Genomic DNA, 23,070 nt, shown 5'->3' with positions numbered 1-23,070 from the left:
CTTTGGATCTGATTGGTCACCTTTCCCTGTGAACATTACTTTGATAGTCGAAATTCTCCATGCTGCGGGGATGTTACACTCTGGGAGACATAGGTTCATTAGGGCTGAGATCGCTGAAAGTAACGTCTCTGTTGTGTCTTTAACATGTTCATTGCAAATGCCGTCACGCTCTATGGCCTTATTGCTCTTTAGTGATTTGATACCTTTATATACCTTCTCTGTTGTGAATGGGTTTGTTTCTTTTTTCATATGTACCTGATGCTGCTACCTCAAGATAGCAGCAATCTTTGTCTAAATTTAGTATGTTCCTGAAGTGCTCTTCCCAAGTAACCATGTCGATTTTTCCACTACTTTGTGTCTTCCTAGAGTTCAGTGCTACAAATTGGTCATTGACAGTTTCTTCTACTATTCTTATCACCTCTTTTTCCAAGTGTTCCTTGCGTTTTACTAACAGTAGCCTTTTGTATTCCTTCTTGAAGATGCTGTATTGTTTTATTGCCTCCTGGCTCATGCTGAATTTTGCTACATGCATTACATCTATGATGCTCTTTCTCATCATATAGCACTCTTTGTCAAACCATATTCGTGATCTTCTTTTCTGCTTATATATAATTGCTAAACTGATTGTCTTTTCCAAGAAAAGGGAAGCTGTGTCTATGTCATTGTTATTTATGTGTTTATCAAGTTCTTTACATTCCTCAGCTTTCAGCTGAAGAATATCTTTGTCGATCTGCCGTAAGGGGTAAGTATCTTCAGGCTTTTCTCTCTTCTCTATTCTTGAGACGGTAAATTGTGCTGAATCCGGGCAATGTTTCTTTATCATTTATCATTACACACAGTGTAATTTAATAGCTTGATGTTGTGGCCTTTATAAAAAACTAAATCTATAGTGCTGATCACTGAATGTGTAAAGTACGTTCTATTTTCAACCTTATTGATGAGGATGAAACCTTCCTCAGTCATTAAATCTAGTAGTCTTTTGCTCTGTGGTTGACGAGGTACATTGAGCATTTTAAATCTCCAGCTAGTATTATGTCTCTTTCTGGAGCTAAGTGACCTATGGAACATGATAGTTGCTATTAGCTCTTCAATAGGTATTAGTGGGCCTGAGTATATGGTTATCACTGAGATGCATTCGAAGTTTAATATCATTGTGTCCTGGTCTTGGTGTAAGCTTTGAATTTTACCTAGGCTAGGTTTGTAATAGCATGAAATGCTGCGCATCGGTCTCCCTTTTGGCCCTCGTCTTGCTGGCATATCCTGCAAGTTGAATCCATTGATGTCTGTCAGTTTGGTCGACAGATTCTTTAGTAGCATGTGTAAAAATTGTGAACACAGTAGGTGAATATTTGTCAATGTTATGGTGCTCTTCAGTCGCTCAACATTCCATAATAAGATGTTCATCTGATTAGGCTGGGAGTGAAATTACTGTTTTTGTGGGAGCGAAAAACCCAGTATCTTCTCACGATGATACCATAATAATAATAAAAATAATAATAATAATAATAAAAAATACGACTCCATAGATCGACACACACTCCTCCGCATTCTGAATGAAATGGGCTTAGACAACAAAACGAGAGCTATCATTGAACAGACCTTAACCGGCACTACGTCCAGGGTGAAATTCAGGGGAGAAATTTCTAACGTCTTCAAAATCAAGACTGGTGTTAGGCAAGGGGATGGACTATCACCGTTTCTCTTCAACTGCATTCTGGAGAAAATCATTCAGGAATGGCGCAAGGAGATGTGCAAGGAAGAGGTTGAGAATGGCCTTAGAATAGGATATAAGAAAGATGATCTTATCATAGACTGCCTAGCTTTTGCAGATGACCTAGCAATCTTTTCTGATTCCCTAGATACTGCTGAAAAACAAATTAACCAACTGAGAATCCAAGCAGCAAAAGCTGGCCTCCAAATCTCTTTCCAAAAGACAGAGTTTATAACCAACATCAAGCCAGCTCTCAGAGAGCTCATTGTGGAACAGGGAAAAATCAAGCAGGTGGAAAACTTTAAGTACTTAGGCGAGTTGATAGTACCTAACAACTCTGAGAAAGAAGCAATCATGTGCAGAATCAACAAGATGGAGGTGGCATATCAGCTGACTAGGAATGTCTACAACAAAAGATCAGTGTCCATCAACGCCAAGCTTAGGCATTATTGTTCGGTTGTACGCCCGGAAGCACTGTATGCAGCAGAATGCCTTGCAATGAACAGAAAAGGTCTGATGGAGAAGCTAGAAGCTAAAGAAAGAAAAATCCTGAGAAAGATTCTTGCACCAATCAAAGAAAATGGTGAGTACAGGAGATGTCACAACAGCGATCTGTACCAGCATATGGAGAGGATAACGGACACGATTCGGAAAAGGAGGATTAATTTTTATGGCCATATAGCATGCATGAGCACACAGAGACAGACCAATAGGATCTTTTCTTACTTTCTTAACAAGAAAACCAAGGGACCCTGGTTTATCAAAGTTGAAAAAGACCTTCAAGAAATAGGAATCACACTCAAAGACATCCAGAAACATGCTCCTCTCCAGAAAAAGCTCCAGGGATACAAGAGGTTCTAAGAAAGGCCAAAGTTGAAGACAGGCAAAAAGTGGACTGATGAAAGAAAGGAGGCTCACAGAACGAGAATGCGTGAATACTGGGGAAGAATTAAAGCTCAAGGATGCAAACGGTTGAAATAACGTGGTCCACAGCAGGCCGAAATGAAGAAAGAAGAAATAATAATAATAATAATAATAATAATAATAATAATAATAATAATAATAATAATAATGATAGGCGAAGTGGTTCGCGTCACGTAGCTGCAAGTTGAATTCTGGAGATGGTGGGTTCGAACTCCATGGTCGGCAGCCCTGAATATGGTTTAGGTAGTTTTCCATTATCACACTAGGCAAATGCTGGGAATGTACCTTAGTGAATGCCACAGCCGCTTCCTTTCCAGTCCTAGTCCTGTCTTTCCTCATCGTTAGCGTAAGACCTGTCTGATTTCTATGGAAAACAGGATCAACCAACATGGTTAAAAAAATAATCAAGACCTGTCTGAGTTGGTGCGATGTTAAACCAATAAAATAAGAAGAAGAATGATTTGGTGGTTGTAGTTTATGCAAGGGGCTAGGGACAGCGTGATCAAATTTTGCTCATGTCTGAAGTGTAGGCCTACTTGAAGTCTTCCTGATTATGTACAGCACATGAGTGACTACGATGTCTGTACTATATAAACTGTTTTTTGTTTTGTTTTTTTTTGCTATTGGCTTTACGTCGCACTGACACAGATAGGTCTTATGGAGACGATGGGATAGGAAAGGCCTAGGAGTAGGAAGGAAGCAGCCATGGCCTTCATTAAGGTACAGCCTTGCCTGGTGTGAAAATGGGAAGCGACGGGAAAACCGTCTTCAGGGATGCCGACAGTGGGATTCGAACCCACTCTCTCCCGGATGCAAGCTCACGGCCGCACGCCCCTAACCGCATGGCCAACTCGCCCGGTAACTGTTTAACTACATTACAGCCAAGTCAAGGGATGGTGCCCTGCAATAGTGGCAACTGGGAATTAGAAGTGGGATGGGGGGGGGGGCAAAAAATTTACAGACAACACAATATACCTGGGCTTGCGGAGTGGGGGTGGGAGTTGGGGGTATATACATCCAAACTTTTAAAAAGCTACAAAACTGTAAGTTTTCTGATGCTCTTTGAGCAAATTTGGACAGACAGGTAAAGGTTGACAGTTTACCAACTTAAGTGCAGTAATAACAGCTTTTTAAGATTTTGATTCAGTACCATACAATAAAAAATTTACTAAAGGAACAATATTACACAAGTATTACAAATAAATAGAAGCATGGCGTGATTATACAATTAAAAGTCATCGAGTAGCCTATTTGACTATACACTAAGAAACTAACAGACACTAAAGAGACTGCGACACTGACGAATGTGCGCGCCAAACGGGTGAATCATACTTTAGTGTCCATGACCTTTGCAAAAGAAAAACCCTGCTACCCTTCTCACAGCATATGGTATACGCTGCTGCGCGAGTTTCCGCTACGTGCTGTGGTGCTATACACATCAGTTAGCCGTGATGAACGATATTTTGTGCGTATTTCTGCTAATAATTCTCTTAATATCAAAGAAATTAAGTGAAAGAATTACCTGATAATACAACAGGGCTTGTACAAATTGCTTTTGTTTAAATAATCCCTATATTTCCTAGTTTCAGCTATATAAAAGTCAATAAAAGTATAATGTTTTCTCCACAAAATGGTAGTGGGGGCAACTGCCCCCCTTGCCCCCCTAATTGCCACTACTGGTGCCCTGATTAACGTTGAGGATGAGTAAGACAACTGTCTTTGTCTGTGGTACACCTCCGGGGAAGATAACAAATGAATGACAGAGAAGTATAGGAGCAAATTTGGAAAGGTGAATTGGACGGAATTCTAAACTTGGTCGGGCACATTACAATGTGCAGTTAACCACATCTGAATCCAGATTTTAGCGGTAAAATAGCAGGGCCTAATTGTGTTACCTAGAGAGAGGTTGATAATAGGGCAATTCAGAACGACTGTAATAGACCACTAAATATTTGTTCATTATAAACTGCTATATGAGGACTGTTAATAATGTACAACAAAGGCAAAAACAGTAAGTGAAAGAAATTGAAACAAAATAGAACAAATCCATATAATAAAAACTAGAGTGTTCAATTTAGAAGGTTAAAACTTAAAATTAAAAATTGCTCTACGAAAGACGTAAGTTTTGACTTGTTATAGGCCTACGTCTATTTCCTAGCAACAAGATTTTCAACATCTGGAGTGGCATCCTTGAGTATGATGAGATATTTTTCTCCAACAGGCTACTTCATGCGTTGAATTCAATGTTATTCTTGAATTGCTTCCAAAGAGAGATACCTTTTAGACAGCATTTCCCCAGGTACAACCTTTACTTACCTTACGTTTGACGATGTCTACATCATCATAGCCGACCCACTGGTTGCCCTTATATGCGTAGGGCCCCATGGCACTCGGGTTAGGCTGAATCACCTTCCAGTCAGAGGACTTCAGATTCTCGCAAATCTGTTGGCAAAGAAAACAGTACGTAAATGAACATCCTCATTGGGGTATTCTTCAGGAAATTAATTTGAAATGGAAGATTATCACGTCTATATCCCATCCGCGTTCCTCTCTGGAACAAAATATGTGCCATGAATAACAAAGACTGATAAACTCATTGTTAAATCACTAATAATAATAATAATAATAATAATAATAATAATAATAATAATAATAATAATAATCAACATCATCATCATCACACGAATAGTCACTCTGCAGTGTATGTTATAAATTTTAATGCCTGAAAATGGAGAACTAACAGAAAGCTCATAATACACATAGATCTGTCTATGGCCTATACAAGTTGGTCGGGAAAAAGAGGTGAACATATATGAGCTTTAGAGAGTTGGTCATACTGATAAATAATTTGTAAAGAATAATTCGATATCTCATGCCGTTGCCATTTTATCTTCTGCTGAAATTAGCCAGTCAGATGTCTTCGCGGGCGAATTCAAATGGGCATTGCGAGGCGGTGTTGCCAAATCTGCACTGGCTTAAGACTGGCTTAAGACCAGCTTCAGAGCACCAGTCAAAGAAATATATGTGTGTGTATACATATATATAGGAGTGGGAAGAAAGCGACCATGGCCCCAGAATTTGCCTTGTGTTTGTATTTGATGCTGATTTCTCGGCATGGCCCTCAAGCCAGTCTTAAGCCACGTTCAGATTTAACAACACCGACTCACTGAAGCCCATTTCAATTCGCCCTCAAAGTGATCTGATTTGCTAACTTCAGGAGATGATAAAACAACAACCGTGTGAGATATAGAATTGTTGTTTCCAAATTATTTGTCAGCATGACCAACCCTCTAAAGCTTTTATACCTCGTTCATGTTGTTTCCGACCTCCATGTATACTGCTATGCTTTCTGCCCAGCTGTGATTTTTTCCAAGTATTTTTATCAACTAGCCGATGAGCCGGCTAGAATATGCATTGCTCGTTTTGAATTCCAGCTATAAAATGTATGACAACAACGTTAAAAAGTTGCAAAACACATTTCTTAGATACCTTACGTACAAAATAACTAAAAATTACCGTAAATTTGGTTCCTATGACAATTTAATGAAACAGCTGGGCTATAAATCCTTGACAAAAGGGCAAGTAATAGCAGATCTTGTATTTATCTATAAAGTATTTAATGATCTTATTGGCAACCCTATTTCACTCTCTAATCAACTTGTATCTCCCAAATCCTTCCACAAAACCTAAATAACACAAATGTAAGTGAAAATTAGCACATTGGATGGATGATGCATTTGTGGACTGGGAAGCTGAGCAACTCAATGGTAATATTTAATAAATAAAGTAATGAACTGCCTTTGCTGGCGAGACCTAATGTTTACAGTGAATCATGCCTTCTAGTAAGGGCTAGATATAATTGGTTACATTCAACGACCTGTGTCAGACTCATCCTTGGCTTTGACAACATAAAGTGACTGGGGTATGAGCGATTCTAGTAATGCCATTCCTTATGCAGCCAGTCCCTGCAATGAATGGTATGAAAATGTTGCTAATAGGGTCGGCTGGTGTGTGCATTTCATTAACCTTGGCAAATCAGTATTTAATAAGAATTTTTTGCGTGGTGAGGAAAGCAACGGGAATAGTACATCACCCCTCATTTCGTTACTATGCCTCTTCAGTCACGCCTAGGCCATCTATGACCACTGATGGTCGAGCTGCTGAGGTTCAAACCAGCCTTTGGTTTGAATACTCAACATACATACATATATACATATCGAATACAGTCTAGATATATTTGCAACTACATTTTCTTCCATAGTAAAACAATGTAAGTATTTAAGTATAGAACTTCATTGTTTTCTGTTCTAAATTAATCTCACTCTATTGTCTCTAATTGTTAAGCTCATTGTTTTGGTTCCCTTCCTTCTTTCTATTGATATCTACCACATCATCATCATAATCGATAACATCACTACAATCACCATTTATAATTGATATCCACCTCCTCCTCATCATCATCATTATCACCACCATCGATAACATCACTACAATCACCATTTATAATAATAGTAACAATACACGTTTACACATTGTTAGTAAATACCCTGTTAAATTACATGCATTTATAACTGAACATTTGTACTATTATTGTCGACCGCTAATATTATGCTACTGAAGAAAAAGTATACTATTAGTTTCTTTTCCATGGTGCACCAGCCCTGATGGGCCATGGCCTATCAAGTGACCGCTGCTCAGCCCAAGGGACTATTAGTTTATACCTGACTTTATTTTTACCAGGACTTCTACTGTAGTTAATATTATATTAAGTTTCCTTCTTTTTAAGACTAATGTAATAGTATGCATACATATATTTCATATAATTAGGTTTTTACCTTTCTGAAGCACAATAAATAAATAAATAAATAAATAAATAAATAAATAAATAAATAAATAAATAAATGAACTAGAAGTTCAAAGTTTGCTTATGTATCTCCCCTAGATCATAGGTTTACTAAAAAAATCATAAAACTGCCAAATGATTGATGGAAAGTCTTTAAATAATATTAAAAGGTTCGCGTATATTTCTGTCTCTTATTTCCTGCTCGCTCTGCCTCGCTAACATGCAAAAAAAATAACTAAAGCTACTGTGAGCACTATCAGGTGGTCCTGGCTACAGTGATTCTACATCCATATATACATATAGAGTCACCGTAGTCTAGCTGAAGTGAGGGAGGAGTTGGAGAGTTTGAGGGAGATAATTAGGATTCTCTCAGAAGACACAAAGGAAGATAGGTCTCCCTCAGACAATGTACAGGATACAGTAGGTGTAAAAGAGGGATGGGAAGGAAAAGGGGGAATTGTAGAAGACAAGTGGTCTAATATTCTATGGGGAAGGAGATTGCAGGCTAAGGGCTCCATTTAGGATCAGAATTCAGGACAGGTGTCTGTGAGAAATCGGTACGAGTCACTGCAGGTAGAACAACAGAGGGAAGATGAGGAACATGGAATTGTTGCTGTGATGTGTGGAAATAGGAGGAAGGGAAAAGGTAGGAAAGGGAAATGTGGAGTAGAGGATAGGAAAAGACAGGTGGAACAGGGTCATGGGAAGGAGAAACGGGAGGAGGAATTAGCTTCTGCAGCTGTCAGGAAAGATAAGGCTGACCAGGAGGGGAGGGGATCAAATGAGGTGGGTAGGGTTGAGGCTCTAGTCATGGGGGATTCCATTGCTAGACATGTGGGGAAAGTGTATGGAGGAAAGGGAACTAGAGTAGAGTGTTATCCAGGAATTAGGTTGAGGCAGATGTTGAGGAAAGTAGAAGAGAAGGAGGAGGGGAAGGAGAAGGTGGTAGTGTTTCACTTTGTATCCAACAACATAAGGCGAGCTAGTATAAGTATCAACATAGCTGGTGATGTGTGGGATCTGCTAAATGCAGCACGGATGCAGTTTAAGGAAGTGGAGATTAGGTTTTTTGTTTTTTTTGTTTTTTTTTGCTTTACGTCGCACTGACACAGACAGGTCTTATAGCGACGATGTAGAGTTTGTTATCAGTGGAATACTCTGCAGGAGGGATACTGACTGAAGGGTGATTGGGGATTTAAATGAGACTGTTGAGTGGGTATGTGGGAAAGTGGGGCTTTGATTTCTAGATCCTAATGGGTGGGAGATAGTGATCTGTGCTCCGATGGCCTTCACTTAAACCGCAGTGGTACGTATAAGTTAGGAAATTTGTTTGGAATGGTAACAGGGAGGTACATTCAGGGAAACGGGGTGGTCTAGGAAGCGGTGATAAGGTTACAGGGATCTGGAAGTCAGGTAGGGATGACATAAAAATCTCGGTGTTGAACTGATGAGCCCAGCCTAGCACATGGGGGTGAAATGCTGGCAACCAGGAATGAGTTAGCTGGAAAGTTTATAATGTCCAATATGGACCATTTATATTGGTATTATAAATTTACTAATTTGGAACAAATATTTCAGATTCCCTATGGGAATCAACATCTATATCATCTGTAGAAGTATTGTAAAGGAAATAGAATCACGTAATTTAATAGATATATACTTACCAGATATCGTAATAGGAGTTGAATCATGGCTGAGAAATGATATCCTGGATGCAGAAATATTCTCATCGAACTGGAGTGTGTATCGTAGAGATAGGATACGAATGGTAGGAGGGGGAGTATTCATTCTGGTGAAAGAAGAATTTGTAAGCTACAAAAAAGTTAAAGATGAGAAACATGAAATTCTAGGTGTAAGGCTCATTCCTAAAGATAATAGGCAACTTGATGTCTTTAGAGTGTACAGACTGGGAAAGGGTAGCGCTGATGCTGATTCAGAATTATTTGTTAAGGTAATCAGGTATGTGGGAAACGACATGGAAAGGAATGTGATTATAGCGGGAGATCTGAATTTTCCAAATGTCAATTGGGAAGGTAATGCGAATGACAGGAAGCATGACCAACAAATGGCAAATAAGCAAATATGGAAAGAACAGCTGATTCAGAAAGTGATGGAACCAACTAGAGGAAAAAATATCCTGGATATGGTGCTGATAAAACCAGATGAGCTCTATAGAGAAACCGAAGTAATAGATGGTATTAGTGATCATGAAGCTGTTTCTGTCGTAGTTAAAAATAAATGTGATAGAAAGCAAGCCCTTAAAAGTAGGACTATTAGGCAGTGCCATATGGCTGATAAAGCAGGCATGAGGCAGTTTCTAAAAAGTAACTATGATCGGTGGAAAACGGTAAATAAAAATGTAAACAGACTCTGGGATGGGTTTAAAGCAATTGTTGAGGAATGTGAAAATAGGTTTGTAACTTTAAAGGTGCTAAGGAATGGTAAAGACCCAACTTATTGTAACAGAGAAATAATGAGACTAGAAGGAGGTGCAGATAGGAAAGAAATAGAGTTAGAAATGGCTGTGGAAGTAAGGAGAAATTGACGGAACTTACTACAAAATTGAATCTAGCAAAGAAGTCGACTAAGGATAACATGATGGCAAGCATAAATGGCAGTCATATAAATTTTAGTGAAAAATGGAAGGGTATGTATAGGTACTTTAAGGAAGAAACAGGTTCCAAGAAGGACATTCCATGAATAATATTAATGAACAAGGGGAGTGTGTATGTGAGGATCTTCAAAAGGCAGAAGTATTCAGTCAGCAGTATGTAAAGATTGTTGGTTACAAGGATAATGTTCAAATAGAGGTGGTGACTAATGCTAAAGAAGTATTAAAATTTACAATAAGACACAAAATTTGAAAACTAGAAAATCGGCTGGAATTGATAAGATTTCTGGGGATATACTAAAGACAATCGGTTGGAATATAGTGCCATATCTGAAGTACTTATTTGATTATTGTTTGCATGAAGGAGCTATACCAAATGAATGGAGAGTTGCTATAGTAGCCCCTGTGTATAAAGGAAAGGGTGACAGACATAAAGCTGAAAATTAGAGGCCAGTAAGTTTGACATGCATTATATACAAGCTTTGGGAAGGCATTCTTTCTGATTATATTAGACATGTTTGCAAAATTAATGGTTCGATAGAAGGTAATTCAGATTTAGGACAGGTTATTCCACTGGAGCTCAGTTTGTAGGATTCCAGCAAGATATAGCAGATATCTTGGATTCAGGAGGTCAAATGGACTGTATCACGATTTACCTGTCTAAAGCATTTGATAGGGTGGATCATGGGAAACTACTGGCAAAAATGATTGCAATGGGACTAGACAAAAGCATGACTGAATAGATTGCTATATTTCTAGAAATTAGATCTCAGAGAATTAGAGTAGTTGAGGCTTTGACTGACCCTGTAATAATTAAGAAGGGAATTCCTCAAGGTAGTATTACTGGACCTTTATGTTTCCTTATATATGTAGACTAGCAGTTACCCATGCTTTCACTCGCGTGGATTTCGCGATTTGATAAAAGTAATCATTCCTCGGCACTGTACTAAGATATTATCTGAAAATCCCTAAAGTATAAAGACTCACCAAAAAATTGAGTTTCATTTACCCCAGAAACTCTTTGTAAACTACGTTTGTAGTATTGTCCATTGGGGCTAAGATGACCATGAGACATAGAACTGTACATGTGAGAAACAGTCTTTTCTCAAGTCGAAAAAAACATATTCCAAATACCAATTTTCATGCCTCTAACATTTTCATTTTTTCAGATATAAGTATCCTCGTGAAATATAATTTAACTCATTTTTCACTTCCTTTCACCCTCGTTAAATGCCTTTTCCAAAAACAAAAAGGTACATGTTCCTGTACTTTTAAAGGAGTTTCCAAATACCAAGTTACTTGTCTGTAACATGTTAAGTTCTTGACATATACTGTAGATATTCCGGTATTCTTTTTAAAAATTCATCCTCTTTTTCAATTCTTTTCTCCCCCTCCCCCTTAAGTGGATCTTCCGAAAACTAAAAAATACGTGTTTCATTACCTTTAAAACGAGATTCCAAATACCAGTTCTCACGTCTGTACATCTGTACACTTCAATTTTTGAGATATAAGTATTCTCATAAAAATAATTCAACTTCTTCATCACTTCTTTCCACCCGTCTCCCAGACTTTCACGTCTGTAACATCATTCCTTTTTAAGATATAAATATCCTCATAGAAAGAAATCAACTAATTTTTCAATTCATTCACAACCCCCATCCCAATAAATGGATTATCCAAAGACAAAAGAATACAAATTTCTTTACTTTGAAAGAAGATTCCAAATTCAAACGTCTGTAACCTTCAGTTTTTGAGATATAAGTTTCTCCATAAAAATAATTCAACATTTTTCACTTCCTTTCACAATTCGCGCTTAAGTTAATTTTCCAAAAACAAAAATTACCTGTTCATTTATAAAAGAGCTTCCAGATACCAATTATCATGACTGTAACATCTTCAGGTTTTGAGATAAATGTATCCTCGTAAAAAGAATTCAACTCCCCCGCCACCACACCCCAAGTTGTTTTTCCTCCAAAAATGTGAGTTTCTTTTTTAAAAGATATTCTCATTGTCAGTTTTCACATCTGTAACATCTTTAGATTTTTTAGATATAAGTACCCTCATACAAATAATTCCATTAATTTTTCTATTCTTTCACCCCCCTAAATGGATTTTCTGAAAACAAAAGAACACATGTTTCTTTATATTTTAAGATTCCAAATACCAATTTTCACGTCTGCAAAATCTTTAGTTTTTGAGATATAAGCATCCTCATATGAAGAATTAAACTTAAAAAAATATATATTTCACCCCCACCCCGCTTCCCAAGGGGAAATTTCCAAAAACCAAGAAATACGGATTTCTTTATTTTTAAAGGCGACTCCAAATACCAATTTTCACATCTGTAACATCCTTAGGTTTGAGATATCACTATCCTAATAAAAAAAATTCAACCCCCTTTTCAGTCCTTCCCCCTTCCCCCTCGAAAGTGGTTTCTTCTGAAAACAAAAAAATATGTTTCTTTTTCAAAAGAGATTAAAAATATCAAATTTCACATCTGTAACATGTTAAGTTTTTGAGATGTTCAAGTGCTCATTTTAAAAATTCACCCCCTTTATCAGTTTCCCTTAAGTTGATTTTCCGAAAACAAATTATCTTTCTTTACTTGTACAGGAGATCCCAAATACCAGTTTTCAAGTCTGTAACATGTTAATTGTCTGAGATATATTGTGGGCCTACATATACAGTATACTTTTTAAAATTCACTAATAGAGGGTAATGCCCTCTCTCTGGCCGGGCAAAGTGAGAAAAGCAGGAGATGTGTGGAATGAAGAAGAGGGGAATAGGATGTGTAGAAAAAAGGATGAGAAATGATGCAATGGGTCCTCTTGGCTAGTGAGATGGAAAGATTTGGAGATTTTGACTGGAGTGTTTTGGGTAAGGTGAAGAGCAAGGATACGAAATATGGAAACAAAATTAACAAGAGAAGTTAGGAGGAGTCATAGAAGTTTGGATGGTGGCTTTAGTGGAGGGAAGAAACTAGGTAGGGGAGGGTTAAAACGGTTAAAACGGTTTGTCACTCCCATTCACCCACTATTCAATGAATTTTGCAAAAACAAAAGAATCCATGTTTCTGTATTTTCAAAAAACATTCCAAATACCAATTTTCATGTCTGTAACATCTTCAGTTTTTGAGATATAAGTATCCTCATAAAAGGTATTCAACCAGTTTTCTCCCTTTTTTCATCCCTCTTAATGGGATTTTCCAAAAACAAAGAAATACACGTATCTTTATTTTTAAAGAAGATTCCAGATCCCAATTTTTTTGTCTGTTAACTTTTAGGTTTTTGAGATATAGATATCCTCATTTAAATATTTCACTCCCCCTTTTCACCCCCTTAGGGACGGAATATTCAAAAATCCTCCCTTAGTGAGCACTTACACCCTATATTAAATGTATCCCCAAAATTTCATTACTTTATCTCCAGTAGTTTTGGCTCAGCAATGATGAATCAGTCAGTCAGCACATGTTATTTTATATGTATAGATGAAAGAGTGGAATCAGAGATAAGGCTTCCTGCGAATGATGTTATTCTGTATAGAGTAATAAATAAGTTACAACATTGTGAGCAACTGCAAAATGACCTCAATCGTGTTGTAACATGGACAGCAAGCAATGGTATGATGATAAACGGGGTTAAAAGTCAGGTTGTGAGTTTCACAAATAGGAAAAGTCCTCTCTGTTTTAATTACTGTGTTGAAGGGGTGAAAGTTCCTTTTGGGGATCATTGTATGTATCTAGGTGTTGTAAATTAAGGGTACAGATCTCTGGACATGGTTACGAGGGTGTTTAGGGATTGTAGTAAGGATGAAAATTGGAGGGTATATAAGTCTCTGGTAAGATCCCAACTAGAGTATGGTTCCAGTGTATGGGACCCTCACTAGGATTATTTGATTCATGAACTGGAAAAAATTGAAAGAAAAGCAGCTTGATTTGTTACCAAAATGTTGCAAAGTTTGGGCTGGGAAGACTTGGGAGAAAGAAGATGAGCTGCTTGCCTAATTGGTATGTTGATAAAGATGTTGATTCCCGAAGGGAACCTGAAATATTTATTTCGAATGAGTTAATTTATAATACCAATATAGTTGGTCCATTATTGGACAATATAATTTTTTTATTTTTTTACTTTTTTCCAGCTAACTCATTCCCCGTCGCCAGTGTTTCGCCCCAGTGTGCTAAGGTGGGCTCATCAGTTGGTAAATAGCACACCTACCAAGATGCACATTTAGTGCATACCGTGGAGGCCTTTTGTTTTTCCTTTTTTTTCCTCTTTAAGTTTTAATTCCCCGCCCGAAGGGCTGGGCGGGCCAATAGAGGGTAATGCCCTCTCTCTGGCCGGGCAAAGTGAGAAAAGCAGGAACCGAGCTCGATAGCTGTAGTCGCTTAAGTGCGGCCAGTATCCAGTATTCAGGAGATAGTAGGTTCGAACCCAAATGTCGGCAGCCCTGAAAATGGTTTTCCGTGGTTTCCCATTTTCACACCAGGCAAACGCTGGGGCCGTACCTTAATTAAGGCCACGGCCGCTTCCTTCTTCCCACTCCCAGCCCTTCCCTGTCCCATCGTCGCCATAAGACCTATCTGTGTCGGCGTGACGTAAAGCAACTAGCAAAAAACTAGAAAAGCAGGAGATGTGTGGAATGAAGAAGAGGGGAATAGGATGTGCAGAAAAAAGGAGGAGAAATGATGCAATGGGTCCTCTTGGCTAGTGAGACGGAAAGATTTGGAGATTTTGACTGCAGTGTTATGGGTAAGGTGAAGAGCAAGGATGTGAAATATGGAAACAAAATTAACAAGAGAAGTTAGGAGGAGTCATAGAAGTTTGGATGGTGGCTTTAGTGGAGGGAAGAAACTAGGTAGGGGAGGGTTAAAACGGACTTGATGGCTAGGTTGTTAGGGAGAAGAGGCAGGTCGGGTGCGACGTCAGGTTGGATTGGCGGGATGATGGGTCGAGGGTGGGGGAGGGGAGCAAGATGATTCCACTTTATAGTGACGGTCATAAAAGCATGCTCCGTTGGCGATGAGGTGGGTTATGTCGTCTTTATGCGGAAGATGGAGGCACACGAGGTAGGTTGGTCCATGGACGTTGTATATTCGGAACGCTTTCCAGACAGGTAAGCCTTCCTGAGCGTAGTTCTTGGACGATTTCATCTTCATGGATGTCAGGGTCGACGCCACGGTCGACGCAGCTGAACACAGTGACGTGGGCTGGTGGTGGTGTTGGTTGCGATGGAGGTCGTACTGTGTGGGCAGATGCTTCAGTGGTGGGAGGCGTTATAGAGGTTTCTTGAGCGGCTGGATGGTATGTTCAGTTGCTGAGGCTGTTCAGGCGTGGGAAGGATAGAAAGGGTTGGAGTTATAATAGGGGAAGTATAAGACATTACAATAGTAGTGACAGGAACTTGAGGAAGGGTGTATGCAGATGGTGTGGTAATGGTGGTGGTGGTGTTGGGGATAGTAGAGAGGCAAGGTAAAGTTGATGGCTGCGCTGTGGTAATGGTGATGGTAGTGGTGGTAGTGGTGGTGGTGGTGGTGGTGGTATTGGATGAAGTTGATGGCTGCGCTGTCCACGCTGTTGGTGCAGGAGTTAGCAGATGCGGTAGCAGATGGCAAAGAAGTTGTATACCATTGACTAGGTTCCACTGAATGGAGCTGGCGGAAGATATGCACCCGGTTGCGAATGAGTTCCAAGACGTCATCTTCAAAGGCAAAGTAGAGGCAGACAAGAGTTGATGGTGCGGAGCCTTTGGTAATCCTGGAGACATGGTGAACTGGAACGCCAACCAGGTGGAGTTCATTGAGTATGGATTGGGCGGATAATGGAGGTATCAACGTCGCGAATTATTCAGGTGTGCCTGATGTTGGGAGGCTAACTGCCAACTAGGCATCAAACATGTGCTTTATTGAAGTCGGCGAGGTAGCAGACTAAGGTTGCTGAGCCACCCGGCCAAGAAAAAATTGAGAGGAGTTGCTTTGGAGAACTTAGCCATTCCACTTAGCGAGGAGGAAGCAACTGCGTAGGCTACTTGGAGCCACCGGCAGTGCCAATGCACTAAGAGAGATTTTGTCTCATTTTTAATAATTGATGCCTACCTGGCCATCAGATGATAAAGATGTTGATTCCCAAAGGGTACCTGAAATATTTGTTCCGAATGAGTAAATTTATAATACCAATATAGTTGGCCCATTATTGGACATTGTAAATTTTCCATCTAACTCATTCCTGGTTGCCAGGGTTTTGACCCAGTTGCATCATCCGCGGCATAAGCGCACTCATCCCGGCAACCGCCATTGAAGAACAACTCTGCATTCAAGCCATACCCGTCAAGAGGGCATTCCGCATCTACAACTCCACTGGTCCGACATACTTAATCTGACTTCAGCTTCCCAGCGCAACAGCTGTCGCCCACCTGATCTCCAAAGGTGCACTTGTCTACGGCCATCATCATACTGTCAAACCTTCTTGTTCACCTCCCAACTTAGTCATCCCCCATCCCCATCTTGTCACCATACCCGGCTTTATCATCCCCGCTTTCCGTGTTCTTTCCATGTCCGTCCACCTCCTTCCTCTGCTCATCTCTCCATTCCACCACCGCCTACCCTTGCACATCTCCAACACCTCATAACTGTCCTTTACCACATTGCTTCAACACTTCACCACCTTACCCTTCAACGCAACTTCCTCCTCGACTCTCTGGTGTAAACCTCCCTCTACAGTCATTTCCCCCAGCCAAGAGGCACCACCATAACGTCCTCCATAATCTTCACATCGCTTACCCATCTCCTACATCTACATGCATCACACTGTTCTCTTCAGTGCACCTGGCCCAAGAGATCACTTTATGATCTAGGGGGCCCGCCCTGCCCTTCGGGTCGGGAATGAAAAACTTCTTCGCCACCGCCACCTCCACCTCCACGGGGTGGTATTTCATCGACCTCTCTAAGCTGGATTGCAATTCTCCAAAGCAACTCCTCTTAGTTTTTTCTTAGCCAGATGGCTCGTCGTCTTTAAATCTGCTACCTCGCCGACTTCAACAAAACACATAGGCTGACAGTTGGAAGTCACCCTCCCCATCACCATGCTCACCTGCATCATCAACGATGCTTTTGGCACAGATTTGACAAATCAGGCTGCTCTTTTAAGCAAGGTGACAGAACAAGTTTTAGCAATGACTGTTGGAAAGCATAAGTCTTTGTTACCCTTCCAGAAGGGAATCCTACTTAACAATGCGTCCCTGATAGAAATGTATCAGTACCTGTTCTCTAAATACAGTCTGGAGTACAATGTGCGTTCCATAAGTAATGCGACCAATTTTTTCTGACGCAACTGTACACCGCAGCGTGTTCTAACCTGCTGGACTAGGTGGAGGGGAGTGTTAGCTTCAAACAATCTTTGCTGCCAGAGAGTCAAGACGTGCGTTTCCGACAAGCCCGTTTTGAGTTCATGTAACATGGCACAATGGATCGTTCTGTAGAGCAATGGTACGCTATTAAATTTTGCGTTAAACTTGGGAAGTCCGCCACCGAAACGTTTCCATTACTTCAGCAGACCTTCGGGACTGATTGCTTGTCCAAATCACAAGTTTTCCGATGGCACAAGTCGTTCATGGAGAGCTGAGAGGAGATCACCGACGAACCTCGCAGTGGACGGCCATCAACCTCACGAGTCGCTGAAAATGTGACGCGTGTGCGCGATTGTTTGAACTCTGACAGACGGCTGAGCTTTCAATTGATAGCACAAAATCTAAACATGGCAAAAACAACCGTTTTCCGCATTGTGACCGAAGATTTGAACATGAGAAAGGTGTGTGCCAAACTGGTCCCAAAAGTGTTGAACGACGAACAAAAGGACATGCGAGTCCTTCGGAACCGAGAAATGTTGGAAATGTGTGAAAATGATCCTATTTTTTTAAACTCAGTTATCACTGGCGATGAGTCATGGATTTTTGAGTACGACCCTGAGACAAAAAGGCAGAGTTCAGAGTAGCACACCCCATCGTCGCCCCATCCTAAGAAGGCACTCATGAGCAAGTCCAGGATCAAAACCATGCTGATTGACTTCTTTGATGTCAGAGGCATTGTCCACCACAAATTCGTTCCTACCGGGACTACAGTGAACTCAGCTTTCTACTTGGAAGTGCTCAAAAGACTGAAAAGGAGGGTCTCGCACTGCCGAAGCGACATCAAGGACACGTGGAAAGTTCATCACGACAACGTGCTGAGTCACAGCGCCTTCATTGTCAACGACTTCCTAGCCAGGACCAACACCCCATTGGTTCCCCAGCCTCCCTACAGTCCTGACCTGGCTCCCGCTGACTTTTTTTTTTTGTTTCCTCGGTTAAAAGGAGTCATGAAAGGAAAACACTGGGGCACGATTGAAAGAATCCAGGCGCATGTTACATCGGCTCTAAAGGGCATGTAGGATGCTAAAAGGTTTGTTTTGTCACCTATTCAATACATATAAATTTTACAATTTAGGAATTTATTATTGATTCCACTTGAGACATGTTTCACCCTTCATTGAGGGCATCATCAGTCAAATTATCTCCTCAAGGCAAAAATCAGGTACCTGGTTAGTAGTTGACATGCACAAATTAATACATATTATTAATACACATTAAAAAAATTAAGTAAGAGAAACAGTTGTACAATAGTGATGGTTCAACATATAGGTTTATAGAATAAGAAGTCAGCACCAATGCGTAAAATTAAAATAGTAGAGTTCGGCAGTGGTGCTCTGGAGAACAGTTGACGCAATCATAGGAAAATATAAAGTTTTAAAAATATTTACATTATAACAATCAAGGGAGAAAGGGTGTAGTGCTGGTTTTAAAACAACAGGACGCACTTGGTACTAGATTTTTTTATATCCTTGCTCACCAAGCTGCTCTTGTGTAAATATATATATAAATTGTAAAATTCTCAACTGTTCAATTGGACAATGTAAATACTGTATAGTTACCAACCATTGACATTAATTTTTGGTTACAAACATTGACGCCGAGCACTACACCCTTTCTCCCCTGATTGTTATAATGTAAATATTTTTAAAACTTTATTCTCAACTGTTCAATTGGACAATGTAAATACTGTATAGTTACCAACCATTGACATTAATTTTTGGTTACAAACATTGACGCCGAGCACTACACCCTTTCTCCCTTGATTGTTATAATGTCAATATTTTTAAAACTTTATATTTTCCTATGATTGCGTCAACTGTTCTCCAGAGCACCACTGCCGAACTCTACTATTTTAATTTTACGCATTGGTGCTGACTTCTTATTCTATAAACCTATATGTTGAATCATCACTATTGTACAACTGTTTCTCTTACTTAATTTTTGTAATGTGTATTAATAATATGTATTAATTTGTGCATGTCAACTACTAACCAGGTGCCTGATTTTTGCCTTGAGGAGATAATTTGACTGATGATGCCCTCAATGAAGGGCGAAACATGTCTCAAGTGGAATCAATAATAAATTCCTAAATTGTAAAATTTATATGTATTGAATAGGTGACAAAACAAACCTTTTAGCATCCTACATTCAGTATCTTCAATACGGATAACAATGATTTTTATCACTTCTAAAGGCCATTCCGGAAAAGGCCTTCCAGGCATGAAAACACCGCCTCCAGAAGTGTATCGATGCAAGAGGGTGCTATTTTGAAGATTTTTGATTATTTGTACGAATATATTCAATAAATGATTTTTTATGAATTTGGTCACATTATTTATGGAATGCGCCTTGTATATATTAACATATCGCTTGAATCAGGACGTTGTTGAATATTTATTTTCATATATAAGAGGAATGGAAGGTCCTCATGATCATCCAAGTCCCTTGGACTTCAAACATAGATTAAGGTGGTACATTCTGGGTAAACATTCTGCTGCTGTGTTTACTCAGAATAAGAACACAGTGGACAACAATGAATCGTGTTTAATTAAATCACTACGTGATTGTGATAATTTACATTATGATGATGTCAACAACGATGATTATTGTTTTACACAAACCATGCTGGTTCAGCTAAGCAAAAGCTTGGATGATGAAAATGGACAGAGTTACAAAGAAGAGGAAATTAGTGCTAATAGTTTCATTCAGTCTGAATAACAGAGTGTAAATGAGGTGGACATGGAATATTTGAATATGACTCCAGAACACGCAAATGTGCTTGAAGCTTTTGAAGATATACTATCAAAAGGAACAATTACTCAGGAAGGCTTGAAATATGTTGCTGGCTATATTGCTCACAAGTTTTGCAACAAATATTCCTACTTAGGCACAATTGTTCAGCAGCCAGAAGCAGCAAACAAACAACCATACTGGCTCCAATGTACATCAAGAGGAAATTTAATGAGTTCCAGTGATGTGTTACTGGAAGTTACAAATATACTGGAGAAAGAATTTAATGACCTTCACGGTAACTACCTTTGCAGGGAACCCTGCATGTTTGACAAACTAACCATGAAGCAATTACCACCAGCAGTGAAAATTCCTCGAGAAGTTATTTTAATCTTAGCGCGCACAAGATCTTATATTCGCTTAAAACAATTAAACAGGAAGAACGTTCTTTTATATTCACATAGAAAAACGTCCAAGAAAATGTCAAAATTTACCAACTGCCAGAGCTAAAATGCTTATGTACAAGGCATTCATTACATACATTGACGGTAGTAGTGATGTAAGGAAGGCACTGGCACCGTGCTTTGACACTGGTCCCAGAGGCGGCACGGTAGGCACGGTGCCACGATTTAAAATGAATCAGTGCCAGTGGCACTGCTATAAAAATACAGTAACTCTGTGAAACGTTTACATGAATAATTAGGTTTGTGACGTGAGTATTGACTCTGAAGGGCAACTCCTTATTTATACTGTTTGTAAGGGCAAGAACATACATCAAACAAGTCTGTTTTTCCATGAGTACATCGAACAGTATGGCGGGCACTGGTGGCTGGCACTGATACCGAACGAAGCACTATTGTGTGTGGCCACGTGACCGCCTCATGCCTCAGCTGTGCATGTCACGGCCGTTGTCTAGTGTCAACGGCACGGCACGTACAGGCCAGTGCTTTTCGGAGCAGTGCCGGTGTCCGTGCCAGTCTTCCAGGAGAGATCGCTTCTACAGTACCTACTGGTCACCCCGTGCTACCAAGTGCGGCCGGACCGTGCCACGCTGTGCTTTATTCTCTTCTGTAATATTATCGATTGTCTTGAATTCCGTGTCAATGGCAGATAGATGAAAATCTAGCCCTTTGTGGAGCTATTTCACTCCAGATGTTAAAAACAAGTACATAGCAGTGTGTGATATTTGTAAATCTTACATATCGTTCAAATCAACGATAACATGTTTAAAACGGCATATGCTTCGTCGCCACCCGACTGTGATTTTGCCTCAAGGTGGAGAAGTGACTCAGATGCCGGAAAACAGAAACAAGAGTGATGAACAACGGGAAGTTGAGTGTCGAAATAGTGCTTCGAGTTCTAGTCGGTCTCTTGATCTAGCTGCCTCACCTGTAACATCACAGGCTACTCCATTTTCAGAGGTACCTATTTCAAAGGCTAACAACCAGATGAGGGTAACTGCGTTTGTCAGAAGAAAACTAACTGCTCCTCAAAAGAAGAAAATAGACCTTGCGTTAGCAAAAATGATCTACACGGACTTACAGCCGTACAGTTTGGTTGAGGACACTGGATTTGTGGAGTACACTCAAGCTCTGAATCCTGACTATGAACTTCCGTCAAAATATGTTTTAAATCATTCGCTGATAAACTCTCTGTACGAGTCTTGTCAGCTTAAAGTACGAGAATACCTTCATCTTGCACCCACTGTCTGTCTAACTACTGACTGTTGGACATCACTTAATACAGAAAGTTTCATGGCTGTCACCTGCCATTTTATTTTGCCAGACACTATGACCATGCAGAGTGTCTTGTTAGAGTGTTTCTCGTATACAGAGAGACATACTGCGGAAAATCTATGTGTTCAACTTAAGCGCATCACGAATGAATGGAACATCGACGAGAAGGTTGTAATTGTTGTGTCCGACAATGCTCCGAATATTGTTTGTGCAATCGAACGAAGTAAATTTACTATGTTTGGCTGTTTCGCTCATACGTTGAACATAATAGTGCAGTTTGCGTTGAAGCAGAGTGAGTTACAAGTTGTTCTGAAAAAAGTGAGGGAAACCGTGGAGTACTTCAAAAGAAGCACGGTAGCAATGGCAGCCCTAAGAAACTATTTACAGCAGAACGACCTCCCAATTGAAAAACTCATCCACGATGTTTCAACTAGGTGGAACTCGACATTTTACATGCTCGAACGCTTCCATAAACTTTCAAGTGCTGTGAAAAGCACGGTTGCTGTACTGGATGCTAAGGTTCCTGCCATTGCAGTGGAAGAATGGCTCATTATTCGGGACATGTGTGCAGTTTTGAAGCCATTCGAAATAGTGACACGCGAAATGAGTGCGGACAAATATGTATCAGCGTCGAAGGTGATTGTTTTAAGAAAGGGATTACTTTCTTCCTGCCAGAAAATGATCGATTCAAAGAAGTTTCATACTCCCGTGACGCAAATTATACAATCGCTAGTGGTCGGTTTAACCAAATACTACGGAGACATTGAGAAGAACAAGACATTTGCAACCTGTACGTTCTTGGATCCTAGGTTCAAGAAAGAAAGCATGTTTTACGATCTTCTTGATGCCAGAAAGATCAAAGAAGATGTCATCACCGATGTAGCAGATTTAATTTTAAGATCCCATCCGGAAGAGTGTTCGTGGGGAACTGGAGGTCCTCTTGCTACAGACACAGTTCCTGATGAAGATGAACTAGGTGAATTTTCACCATGGGCTACCTACAACGAGGACTTAGCTAGATGTCAGCAACCACAAATTTCAACACCTATGTCTCAGGCTATTATAGAAGTAAACAGGTAAGCAAACTACGTATATTTTTATAGCTGCTATTATT

The 23,070-nt window shown here is 39.9% G+C and overlaps 1 protein-coding gene across 1 annotated transcript in view; it reads right to left on the bottom strand.

Moving 5' to 3' along the window:
• The window catches only part of Cht6 (Chitinase 6), a 526,853-nt gene that overhangs the window by 141,729 nt on the left and 362,054 nt on the right, over positions 1 to 23,070 (bottom strand). Inside the window, exon 8 of the mRNA XM_068226058.1 lies at positions 4,952 to 5,077. Within this exon, the coding sequence (XP_068082159.1) occupies positions 4,952 to 5,077 (126 nt within the window). The remainder of the gene's footprint in view (positions 1 to 4,951; positions 5,078 to 23,070) is intronic.

This window comes from Anabrus simplex, chromosome 2 (genome assembly GCF_040414725.1).
Source record: "Anabrus simplex isolate iqAnaSimp1 chromosome 2, ASM4041472v1, whole genome shotgun sequence".
In the NCBI taxonomy this organism is placed as follows: domain Eukaryota; kingdom Metazoa; phylum Arthropoda; class Insecta; order Orthoptera; family Tettigoniidae; genus Anabrus; species Anabrus simplex.
Note: the sequence above shows the minus strand (reverse complement) of the source record. Positions and strands in the feature narration are given on the sequence as shown.